Below are 12,989 nucleotides of genomic sequence, written 5' to 3' on the forward strand. Positions count from 1 at the left end.
TACCATAGGGGATATCAATAACAAGCATTCTACTTCAGAACAGCCCTAAATTAGGCCTAGGGGAGGAGGACAAAGTTATATGCTGTCTGACCAGGCATAGCTTAGACAGAACAGGGAAACCATCACAGGTGATTATTGTCTACATACACAGACGTAATTAAAAGGAAATAAAAGTCAAGCATTGGAAATCATACAAACCCCAACAAGCATATAAACACCTCTTTATGTATATATGCATCCTATATTCTTTAGCATGAGTTACTGTCGATATTACAGGAAAATGTCTTTAATTGCATCCATAATACTTAATATCTACTCCATACAAAAATAAAAGTCACGCCACTTCAGGGGAATTTCTGCTGTGGTTGATGCATCATAAATATCTGAACATGCGCGTGCAAACACAAACACACCTATACACTGCACCCCCCCCCCCCCCCGCCCACCCACCCACCCACCCACCCACCCACCCACCCACACCCACACACACACACACACACACACACACACACACACACACACACACACACACACACACACACACACACACACACACCGCTCACCACCACCCACCCAATCAGAGACCGCAAACATTTTTCAAGGGCTTCGATGTTCTCAGATTTCAGTTCAGGGGACTTCCATGGAGCCCAAGGGATACATGTACCAGATAGTCTCCGAAAGGCTTCCTCCCACGCCTCTTCAGAGCACTGTTACGTAACGGACAAAAGATGACCTTGGTAAATGGAGTGCTTTGTAGAGTTATGATGTTCTTGGTTCGAGCCACGCCCCGTCACCCCCCTGGCTTTTTTTTGTATAAGAGGGACATAGTGATGGAGACCGAGGGGGGGTCTGTATGTGCACAAGGACAAGATGCAGGCACTAGACTCTCGGAGCGGAGGGGGCGGGTCCAAACGCCCGGAGCTTCCCGGGTCATCCAGCGAACACCTGGGGCTGGAGTGGCGGTGGCAGGAGGTCGCTCTCCGCGTTGTCCGAGTCGATGGCGGAGGAGGTGGCGGCGGCGGCGGTGGCAGCCGGGGGCGGCTGCGTCTCCAGCGGGAACCTCCCCAGGGCGTCCTGCACCCGGTGCTCCACGCCGTCCGTCCAGTCGATGAGGTCGCTCTCTAGCCGGCGGGCCCCCGCCAGGACGCGCTCCTGTCGGACCCCCAGCCCCGTCAGCAGGTCCAGCCTCTCGTGGACCTGGCTGAGGGCCGCGGAGGAGGAGGAGGAGGAGGAAGGGGGGGGGGCAGTAGAGGAGGAGACCGCCGGGTGCTGGGGGGACGCCTGGCCTGACATGTAAAGCTCAAAGTCCTCTGAGCTCAGGTTGAGAGACTGACCGTCCAGCTTCTCTATGAAGGCCACGGCGCAGCACTGCCCAGGGTCAGCGAGGACGGGGGGGGGGGGGGGGGGGGAGGGAGGCACACATGGTGGAAGACGTGATTGGCTTGGTACAGCAAGAAGGGTTTTAAAAAGAACGCACATCCAAATGTGATCAACTCTAGGTGCTGGACTGAAGAACAAGGAGGTTGGAAAAATAGAATCCGCACACTAGATATGTCTGAAGTATGAAGAAATAAATGTTCATGGGAGCATATAGTGTGTGGATTCGATTTTTCCAATCTGTTTTGGTACAGCCCTCTCAGATTTTATTTTTAATACATGCAGCCAAACCGACAAGACAGAGGCAGACTGACAGGCATACGGACAGAGGCAGACTGACAGGCATACGGACAGAAAGACATGAAGCAGACTGACAGGCATATGAGCAGATAGACAGTCAGACAGACAGACAGATCAGACAGACAGACAGGTAGACTGGTCAGACAGACAGACAGACAGGTCAGACGTGTGCCTGTCCTCTCACCAGGTTGGTGAAGTAGTATCCGTCCTCTCCAGACATCAGCCTGCTGGGGAGGCAGAAGCGCGTGATGTACTGGATGTTGGACTGCAGCCGCGGGGGGTTGGCCTTCAGCACGATGTAGATGAGGGTGGGCAGGAAGTCGTCGGCAGACGCCGGCTCGTTCTTGGTGGTCTTGATGGCGCTGAAGATGTGCTTGCTGCAGCGCGTGATGCAGGCCAGCTTGTCCTTGGGCACGCGCTTCGCGTCCATCTCGATCACGTCTACGGGAGGACACATGGGGAGTTCTTTCGCTGATACACTACGCGAGCTAAGACTCTATTATGTAGCATGCGGAGCAAAGCGATTCAACGTAATAAAGTGAGTCTGGAGAGAGACTTAAGCTGTGTTCGAAATGGTTCACTCACTCCCTATTCCCTATGTAGTGTTACCCATATAGTGAATTACCTCCATAGGGAACGATTAAACGGTTTTCGGACACTACATAAAACGTCATTCCGTTGGATATTCATGGACGCAAGCAAGCAGACACGCCCACTATCACGTAAACAAACCGAGCACCGATGGCAACAGGTTGAAATGTACTCAGGTAGTATTCAGTTTCCATGTTCAGTTTTAAATGTTAAAGGACCATACCGGTCTAAATATGATGTGATCTCCTAAAACTACTCACCGAACGTTTATCACATTACCGCAATCCATTTTCCGAAGTAAAGCTCACGCAAAAAGATATTTGCATTTTCGTGTTTTACTTACATTTCAAAAGTTGAACGTGATGGCTTCAAAACGTATTTTTAAATTGTTCCCTTGTTGTGCTGACAAACTCGTCCCGGTTAGTTTCAAATAATTTTCACTAGTTATTATTTTCCCACGCCAACGGTCTGTCTTCTTCCTGTTTACATGGCAGCCGTTGCTAGGAGCGCTGGGTAGAGAATCTAGCGTAGGTGGATTAGAGAATATAGCGCAGGAGTTCAACGAATTTGAACGAAAATAATATAACATGAAAACTACTGAAAATTATTTGAAACTAATTGGGACAAGTTTGTCAGTGCAACGAGGGAACAATTGAAAAATATGTTTTAAAGCCATCATGTTCAACTTTTGAAATGTAAGTAAAACATGAAAATGCAAACATCTTTTAACATGAGCTTTACTTCGGAAAATGGATTGCGGTAATGTGATATACGTTGGGTGACTAGTTTAAGGAGATCAAATCCTATTTAGACCGGTATGGTCCTTTAAATCCCAAATAAATTGTTGAAATTCTAATGATGTGCAAGTGTGGTTACTCATGAGAAAAACACTGTGCTTTGCGTCAGATTGCTCCCATCGGTATGAGATGAATGGTTGCAAATTCTACTCATTTCCAAGAGATCCCAAAGAGCTGGAAAGATGGATACGAATAATAAGTTGAGTTGAATTGCAAATGGACAGTGCTACGTTGTGAAATGTCATAACCAAAGCCTCCTATTAACGTGAGCTGGTTAGGATGGCATTAGCTGGTCAGACAGGTCTTAGCTGGTCTGATCTGCAGGTGCGCCTGGCTATTCTTACTGGTCCGTAACCCTAACCTTAACCCCTAACCGTAATAGGCTCACTTATGATGCTAATTCACCATAATATGATATGACCGGTCCTTCATGCTAGCCCTGACAACACCTAACAGCTCCCCCTGCGAATAGCGGCATTATTCTACATGGCCAGATCTAAAATGATTGTCAGCACGTGGGATGCACTTCTTGTTATTGCTGAAGTATTCTGCCAGCCATGCAATGCATATCGGCATTTTCGTAGGTGTACTGTAATTTGTAATTTGGTTGTATTGTGTTAAATGTTAGCTGGTAGAGTCGGCAAGCTCGCAGAGGCGCACAAAATGACGTCATGTAGTTCTTTACCACCTCGTTACAAAAAATATATACATAATTCGGATTGTGATTGAAAATTAAGTATGATCACCAGAATCAATAAAGTTTGTCTCCAAGTATATCATATTTAATGCATTCTACTAACTTTTCGATGTAGACCGAGATATAATTTTTCTGAAAATGTGCTATGAGAAATCCCATTCATTCTCTCGGCATTTGGAACACTACCGCTAAGGGGCGATGAGATTATTTCGCCTCCCTATAGCAAGCTGTAAAGTTGCACAATAAGACCGGGATAGCCAGTTAGCTCACAACAACAGCTTCTATAACATCAACGGTAGCTGTCGGTGGATAAAGCAGTTAGCTAACATTACAACAATGATTCCTGTAGCTATTTTGATGCTGTTGGTTCAACTTCTGTTTCTCATAAACGGAGGCAAACTCAAACTCGCATTAGCAGCAAAACAGCTACAGGAATCATCGTAGAGATGTAACGATAACTGGTTTAGTGATAAACTGTGATAAAATGTGATTAAATTTATAGCGATAAAATGATCACTAAAACTGTGTTTGATTACCATAATACCATAGGCCTATGTAAATACTGTCCAGCATCAACCAAAACTAGTCTCCCAGACGCATTATTTTAATGTTTACACAAACAAAAAGTGCAGTGCTGCTAATTTTATTTGTGGTTTTCAATATAAAACTTGGTGAAACGATTTCAGTGTGTATCAGTAGTTTTTGAACATTTTCAGCACATTTTAACAGTACCACGATAATACTGATAACCGTGATCATTTTGATCGCTCTAATCTTGATGTGAAATTTTCATACCGTTACATCTCTAAATCATTGTACCGTTAGCTAACTGCTTTAGCCACCGATAGTTACCGTCTTATTCACGTCGTCTCCTTCGGTAAAACATGACAGCGTTGCATTGTGGTATACGGGAGAAATTGTAAGGTACATCCTCTGTTCACTAGAAATCAACGTGAATTGTGGGTATTTTGTAGTGGACTATATAGTGAATGAAATTAACTGTTGCGAATTTTAACACTAGCTTTAACACAGCTTAAAAGTTAGCAGTAGACGTCTGCGCCAGCTAATCGTGGCGCCGTGATCGGGCGCGTTCATCAGGAGGGGTGTGGGACGGTCCATCTATATCCAGGGAGATGGACACAGCGTCTCGATGGCTGTGCTGGTCTCACCTGTGATGGCTTTGACCACGCTGTCGGAAACCTCCGGGATCTCCTCCTCCACAGGGACACACAGCATCTCAATGGTCACCCAGTGCAAGGCCCTGACATGGGTACATAGATGCATGAAATAAGTCAAGACAGTCATACAACTAAACAGCGTAGTAGCAATGTAGGTTTCAGTCCATGTGTGTGTGTGTGTGTGTGTGTGTGTGTTTGTCCCGCTCTACCTGATTCTCTTCTGGATGGCCAGGTCTTTCTTCTCATCATCGGTGGTCTCAGGACAGAAGACCTCCTCGTAGAGACGGGTCATCATATACCTCTCTACCTCGTCCATCACACTCTCTACACGCTCTGAAGACCCTGGAGTCACACACACACACACACACACACACACACACACACACACACACACACACACAAACACAAACACACACACGGTTAGACACACATACACAAACACAAGAGTACCTTTGGAGAAAAGAAGCATTCTCAAATGTCCTCTGAGTTCTAGACAAACCCGGATAGCTCAACACAGCTGTGCAGAGTGGTACCTTTAAAGTGTGTTTGCAGGCGTTCTGAGAGGTTCTGGTAGAAGTCCTGGACACACTCAGACAGCTCATCAGCCCCCAGGTCCTGTAGAACCGGGTCAGGTTTAGCCTCACCATGCTAACGCTCACATAGAGTACACGCACGCACGCACACAAGACACATCCCCATTGCAGCTCACCCTCTTGTAGACCATGCTCTCAGTGAAGGCACGGCACTGCTTGAAGATCTCCCTGCCGGGTTTCAGTGTCTTGAGGAAGTCTATGAACTCCCGTGTGGTGCGGTCCGTGTCGGGCTGGCGCCTGGACGAGGGGCTGGGGCTGGACTGAACCTCCGCTGGGCCTTGGTCTGAGAGATAAGATCATTATTGGACTGAGGGGAGGGGTCGTGTTATTTCGAGGTTTTCTTTTTAAGAGCTCAGGCTTTAAAAACATTTCGCTCTCTAGACCATGACTTCGACATCATCATCATCTCTCTCTCATATACAATATCTTGTTAGTAGCCATCTTTGGCATCATTCTGCCCTGGCACCAGTGCATGGCTGTGTGCTAACCTCTTCAGATGTGGTTTATCTCAAATTATCGAAATATGGCCTTCTTCTTTGCGCTTTGTTGGCTAGGAATCTCCACTACAGCGGACCCGGATTGTGGGGAGAAGAACAGGATGTATTCTTACAAGTCTCAGTATGCTCTCCTGTGAAATGTATCGCAATCCGAATGTTTTTACATTTGGAGATAAGCATTCCCCTGGCGCTTGTTTTCACTGTTCTAAAAATATTTGGATTGCGATACATTTCACAGGAGAGCATACTGACACTGGTAAGATTACACCCTGTGCTTCCCGTCCCAGAGAAGCACATTTATCATAGTTTTTCCAACACATTTACATATGCCCAATTGACTTCCATTGTAGCCCAGCGAGAGCCTGCATAAAAACTGCAGCTAGCTCAATACTAGAACGATCAGTGAAATTATGGTCTCTATGTTTCAGGTTCATGGTAGACAGACCACAAATAGGGCTAAATGTCCAAAATAGCACACTACCCCGTCAATTTGGAAATCTTTTATATAAACTGAATCCATATCAGTACCTTTCTTAGGTGGTGTCTTTGTCGAGGGTGTGAAAAACTTTGTCACTGTGTTGACCTTCCGGGACTTCTCCTTGGTTTTCCTCTCCTCAAACTTGCTGAAGGGTGTGATGGCAGGCTGGGGCAGCGCCCCCTGGTGGCTGCTGGCATAAGCAGCCTCCTCCTCCCTCTGTAACCTGGGAGAGGGGCTGTACTGTCACAACCAGGCAACACATAGATCATAGAGACACTAGCAGGTAGACAGATGATAAGCAAGAGGGAGATACACATACACGCGCGCACGCACATGTGCACACGCACAAACACACACACACACACACACACACACACACACACACACACACACACACACACACACACACACACACACACACACACACACACACAACCTTTCAGCAAGTGCCCAGTCCTCCTGGATCTGTGTTTGCCTGGAATGTTGATACTCCTCCCTCCAGCACTTGGAGCACAGACCCTGCCAAGCCGCGTTGCCGTAGAAACCGCATCCCTTCGTACACAGCAGCTCCGACTGGTCCACATGGAACCCTCTGCGTTCTGATCGCTGGTTCATCATCCCTTACAACTGGCCGTTTGCCTGGGAATACTGTTGAGAATGCCAGGGGACATCATTCAGGGGTATAGTCTACAATCTGATTCAATGCACTGTCTTTAGAGGGTCAACAATAACGTCTATCACATTGTGATCATGTCTATCAAACCAATCTTCTAGGTGATTTTTACCTCAGAGAATCATACAAGGGCAAAGGGACCTAGACCTAGATAATGATCTCAAGAACGCATGACAACACAGTAGAACGATGTCTCTTCTCAGGAATACGTGACAGCAGGAAACGTCTGTGTACCGTCTCGTACCTTTTTCTTGCCCAAAAATCACATACAAAATGAATGAAATATTTGCGGCAACAAAAAATCTGCCAAATACAACTTCATAAGACATACAAAATAGCTGGATAGCTAGCTAACTGTGATTTAGCTTGCCAGTTAGCTAGCAAAGTTAGACAACCCTATTGCTAAATAACTTCACTGGTTATAATAGACATTTAACATGAGCACTTATTTCTTCATGTGAACAGCTTTCGGCCAAATAGATCGCCTATGTCTAAAGTTAGCTAATGTCATGGATTCCCTAACGTTAGTTGACGTGAGAGGTGGTTAAAATACATTCGCCAGATTCCAAGTTAGCTAGCTAAGTTACCACCAAGTCACGCTACTTGTTATGGCTATGCTAGCTAGCCAGCTGGCTAGCCAACGTTATGAGTAGCTAGTGCCTAGCAGGTTCAGTTCAATTAGGACCTAACGTTGTTGCGTTCAACTTCTACCCACGTTCAACTTCTACCCTTACCTTTTCACAAGCTAGCTAAAACTTGTGCAGATCGGTCGTAGTTGTGGTGTAACGTTAACACCCTCATTTGTAAATTAGCTGGCTAGCTAGGGGTGATCAATCCAACATGGCGTGAGTTTGTTTACGTAGATAGCTCTCAGCTCTGACTACCGCTGGCTGGTTGACTCACTTCCTTCCCGTGTTATTTCTCACTGCTCTGCCTCGCTCTCGGATTGCTATAGATACTAGGTAGGCTAGATCTTAATTCAATTTCTAAATTAAATAAGATTAGATTAGATAAAATAGATTAGACAGACAGACAGAGAGAGAGAGAGAAAGAGAGATAGAGAGAGATAGAATACTGGAAATTCCTTTGACATAACCAAGCCAGGTCCAGCCTGGCTTATTTACGTGGCTGGCTTGTTTCTGTTCAGGACTGGTAGGACGGAAGCTAGTCATGCCACTGAAATAACTGAATTGAAATTACATGAAATAATGTCTGATAAATGAAGATGGGTCTTGTCGCCTGGACACATCAGTTCCAATGCTTCCAATGCTAATCCTGCACAATAAGAGCGAGATAGTCAGTTAGCTCATGAGCTCACAACAACTAGCAGCAGCTTCCATAACATTAATGGTAGCGGTCAGTGGCTAAAGCAGTTACACTGATGATTCCTGTAACGTTAGCTATTTTGCTGCAATTGGTTCAACTTCCGTTTCTGGACAAAGGTTAGGGATAAACCCAGATAACACAAGGCTAACGGACCTACAGCGGGTCCCTGATGGACGCGTTGGCGGACCTCCGGCGGAATATAACACAAGGCTAGTGGACCTACAGCGGGTCCCCGATGGATGCTCCACCACCATTCCACCGGTAGTTAATTGTCTATATCCTAGGCCATTGGCCGTGGGGTCCGTGGCGTGGTGGCGAGACTCCGCCCCCTCGCGTCAGAGCGGTTCGGGTGTAGTGCAGTTACTTCCGGGCAATCTCCATACACCCACTGGTGACAGTGTACCTCTCTCCGGGCCACCCACCTGCCCCCACCAGTGAAGACCCTTTATCTCTAGCCCACTCGAGGGCTGAGTTGTGGGGAACATGGTGTGGTGGCGAGACTCCGCCCCCTGGCGTCATATTGGGTCAGGGGCAGTGGAGCCCAGTTTCTTAAGTGAGAGGAGCATGCACGCTTTCCTCAGTATTGTGACAGTATTACTACTTTTTAAACCCTTTATACACATTATTTGACCTTTCAATTCTCTTCACTTACATAAACAGACAGTGAGTCTGTGGTCTCTGAAATAATAAAGAAATATAATGTATAACTAACAGAAATACTTACACAAATAAACTAAATAGCCTAACTCAAATACTCATTGAATTGCTGAAACTGAACAAGGAACAGTCTATCTAAGCCTGTTGCTGCCCACTGAACAAGGAACACAGTCTATCTAAGCCTGTTGCTGCCCTCCTGTGGCCGAAAATTAGTTAAATGCTCTTGTGGTAGCAACATAGAACTGCAGGTTCTGGGACCACTGCCTCTTGTGGTAGCAACATAGAACTGCAGGTCAACAACGGGACGGAAGCACATGGGGAAGGACAACTACTGGACATTTGCTATCCTAGGTGCGCTGGCTTACAGCCATGCACAAAAACACACAACACAGTAAAAAACCAGGCCAGGTCCAGCCTGGCTTATGTGCGTGGTTGGCTTGTTTCTGTTCAGGACTGGTAGAACGGAAGCTAGTCATGCCACTAAAATAGCTGTGAAATGAAATGACATGAAATAATGTCTGATAAATTAAGATAGCTCATGAGCTGACAACAACTAGCAGCAGCTTCCATAACATTAATGGTAGCGGTCAGTGGCTTTTTTGTGCATGGCTGGAAGCTAGTGCATCATAGATAACATTTGTCACTTCTTCCCTCCCTCCTTCCTTCCCTCCTCCTTCCCTCCCTCCGTCTTGTTGTTGACCTGCAGTTCTATGTTGCCACCACAAGAGGCAGTGGTCCCAGAACACCAAAATAAAACCACTATAACATCACACAGTATCAAGTTCCTCAGTAGTATAGTGGATAGGTTGTCAACCTCCCATGCCAAAGGTCAGGGGTTCAAGGCCTGGTGGGGAAGATTTTGTTTCGTCACTGGATGTTATAGAAGCTATTAGTGTTGCACGATATACCGGTACCAAAGGTCTACCGCGGTGCCAAAACGTGACGGTGCCAACTATACTATAAGCTCTATACAACGGTACTACCGTGGAATACGGTACTACCGCGGAATACGGTACTACCGTTGAACACAGCAGGGGGACAATGTTACCTCTCTTCCCAAATTCACTGGTTTCTGCTAATGAGCAGACTGGCTCGCGACACCGTTGTGCAGCTCCCAATTTGTTGATTCGCGCACACATCTCCGCAGTCACTGGCTCGCAACACCGTTGTGGCAGCTCCCAATGTGTTGGCTCACGCATGCATCTCCGCAGTCACAATATATATTGACGTTATCTGTGTATGTCTGGGCGCGAGCCAGTCTGGTTCTCAGTAGGCTATCGTAATGTCAGAAGCGTTCCCTAGCTCTGAGTCCGCACCATCAAATGTAACATTATTGAAGAAACATAACTCTAAAAGTTTAATATGGAACTACAGTATTTGGGTTTTAAACCAGATGAACAAGGAAACGCTATAGATGATGGCCGTCCGTTGTGCAGGCGATGCGGCAATGCCGTATAGGCAAAAGAAGTCAACACATCAAACTTAATAAAGCATCTACAATCTCGTCATCCAGACCTTGCACTGGAATACAGACGAGTTAATGAAGTTGGTAACACTGTGGCAGTGTTCTTGCCATTAGCTAATATTACAAAAATGAATGAATAAACCTCTTAGCTAAAGCGTGTGCTGCTGTTGCTAGCTAGCCAGCCAAAGCTAGCCAGCTGGCTAGCTAATGAAGTAACGTTAGCCTACCTGCTGTCATCATGCACAGCTGTTGAATTGAAATTTGTCCTCTTATTCCAACTCCAAACTCCCTAAAATAATTTGAGCTAGATTATGTTGGCTGAGACGAATCCAATGATAATCCAATTATATCCACCTCTTGACATTTGGTCATTTGATCTGGTTTAGACTTTGAAACGAAAGTGAAAGCTAGATAAAGCGTCACTGCCATCAACCAAAACCCAGTGACCCTCCGCTGACCTTTACTGGTGGTTTGTGATACTACACTTGTGTGTATACATGGCTGATTCAGTAGTTGTTTTAGATGTGTTTTAAATATTTAATATTATACATAATATTATATAATAATTCATAATATGCATAGTATCTTTTTACTTACCTATAGAGCTACAATGTAATGCATTAAATGCATCTTATTCATGCACCACTCGTATAAAGTGATTACACTGTACTGTAATGTACTGTAAATACATTGCACCTTCATAAAAATAACAATTTTAAAATTACAAATTTTAATGCTTCGGTATCGTGATACTACTTGGTATCGTGATACTTTGGCTGGTATAGTATCGCAGGTCAAATATTGGTATCGTGACAACACTAGAAGCTATGTAAAATTTTACCTGGTGGTGCTATGTCAGTTATTGAATGTATGTGCAGTAATTGAACATTTGAAATACTCCTGTTTTGAAATTATACCTAAAGTATAGGTGTCTTAGTAATTACCCATTATATATTAGGCTATACTTTGCATGCATTTACCAGGTAAATATTTAGTAATTGGGGGGCTATGAAAGGAAGGGTTACCCAAAAGATGTTCAGAGTAAATTAATTTAGCAATAGAAATCCATAAGCCTAGGGCCAATGGGCCTAGGATATAGACCAGGGGTCATCAATTAAAAAAATATATTATTACTTTCACTTTCATATGAAAGTAAACTGTAACTAAATACTATTTTTCAGTAACTTGCCCAACAGTGGTGTGTACAGACTCCTAAGACCTATACATTAAGCACCCCAGTGCTTAATTTATAAATCAGGAAGTCCCGGAACACAGCCTATACACACAGCCAAGCGCGCGCATGCACGAACTCCGCGAAGCGCGAATCATGCCCACCATTTCACAGCCCAAATGGCCACTTGCTTAGCTGTGGGGCTTACAGTAATGTAATAATTATGCCAAAATGACACCAAAAAGCATTAAACCGCTGGCCAGCATACTAGGCTACTTGTAAATTCCCCCATCAAAGACTCCTCACCATCTCCGTAGCCTTCTCACGTCCTCGTCTCCACCTCTCCCTGATTCCAGGTTCTCCTCGTCATCCCTTCTTATTCTAGCAATCTGTTTCTTTGATTCATGCTGGCAATTGCTTTTGCTATCCGTTGTCGCCACCCTGTTCCGCCGAAATGACTTTGGCCTGCTTTAGTGCTTAGAAGCCACTGTGAACCTGTTCCGTTGTAAGGACTCTTGAAAGCAACATTTAGCCTACTGTCATTGTGCAAGTGAAAAATGAAATGAAACGAAATGTCAAACAAGAGCATATAAGTAAAATGAAATGTTAAATGAGAGTTAGCCTATGAGTTGTCCATATTCTTGCATGAAGATAGGCTACTGCACAATTCATTCTACCGCTATTCACAAACAGCGAAGCAAGCACAACTTTACGAGTGAGCCTGTCTTAATTTCTTGCATCGGGTTATGTAGGCTAGGCTACTGGCTAATAATAATATAACATATCCTTTAGAACCCACTGTCAAAACCACATATTTGGGGTCGATAAATCATTCCTAATGAAATTATTTTGATCACGACTATATTTGGTGTTGCTTCAATATTGGAAGATTTTTTTTTTTTGATATTCAAAATACTTCTGAGGGCCGGATGGGAAGCTTTGGGGGGCCGGATTTGGTCCACGGGCCGCCAGTTGACGATGCCTGATATAGACAATAAACTACCGGTGGAATGGTGGTGGAGCAATAGAGGGAGAATTTCGGATTACTAGCGGATTGCTGTCCCTGACGCTAATAATCCACCAGAGATCTGCTTGCCATTCGATGTACAAATGGCCAGGAACCCACCAGCGGATTCGGCTGGAGGTCCGCCAGCTCGTCCATCGGGGACCCGCGGTAGGTCCGCAATGG

The 12,989-nt window shown here is 45.2% G+C and overlaps 1 protein-coding gene across 2 annotated transcripts; it reads right to left on the reverse strand.

Moving 5' to 3' along the window:
• Nucleotides 1-585: 585 nt before the first annotated feature.
• On the reverse strand, nt 586-8,013 carry rabgef1l (RAB guanine nucleotide exchange factor (GEF) 1, like). 2 transcript variants are annotated; one of them, XM_084451932.1, is made up of 9 exons: nt 7,916-8,013; nt 6,945-7,156; nt 6,559-6,731; nt 5,650-5,816; nt 5,474-5,555; nt 5,150-5,282; nt 4,932-5,023; nt 1,862-2,118; nt 586-1,368 (listed from the first exon to the last, which is right to left on the reverse strand). In XM_084451932.1, the coding sequence occupies exons 2-9, from the start codon at nt 7,124-7,126 to the stop codon at nt 931-933; spliced, it is 1,524 nt and encodes a 507-aa protein (XP_084308058.1). In that variant the 5' UTR covers nt 7,127-7,156; nt 7,916-8,013; the 3' UTR covers nt 586-930. The 2 variants fall into 2 exon arrangements, with proteins under 2 accessions (XP_084308058.1, XP_084308059.1); XM_084451933.1 differs by lacking the exon at nt 7,916-8,013 and adding an exon at nt 7,294-7,368.
• Nucleotides 8,014-12,989: the final 4,976 nt, after the last annotated feature.

Source organism: Borostomias antarcticus (assembly GCF_949987555.1).
Source record: "Borostomias antarcticus genome assembly, chromosome: 1".
NCBI classification, from domain to species: domain Eukaryota; kingdom Metazoa; phylum Chordata; class Actinopteri; order Stomiiformes; family Stomiidae; genus Borostomias; species Borostomias antarcticus.

Coding starts and splice junctions, on each gene's coding strand:
- rabgef1l (XM_084451932.1), bottom strand. CDS start 7,126: ATGATGAACCAGCGATCAGAACGCAGAGGGTTCCATGTGGACCAGTCG. Junction 5,556..5,649: donor AGAGCATGGTCTACAAGAGG/GTGAGCTGCAAT, acceptor CCGGTTCTACAG/GACCTGGGGGCTGATGAGCT. Junction 5,283..5,473: donor CCTGCAAACACACTTTAAAG/GTACCACTCTGC, acceptor GTGTGACTCCAG/GGTCTTCAGAGCGTGTAGAG.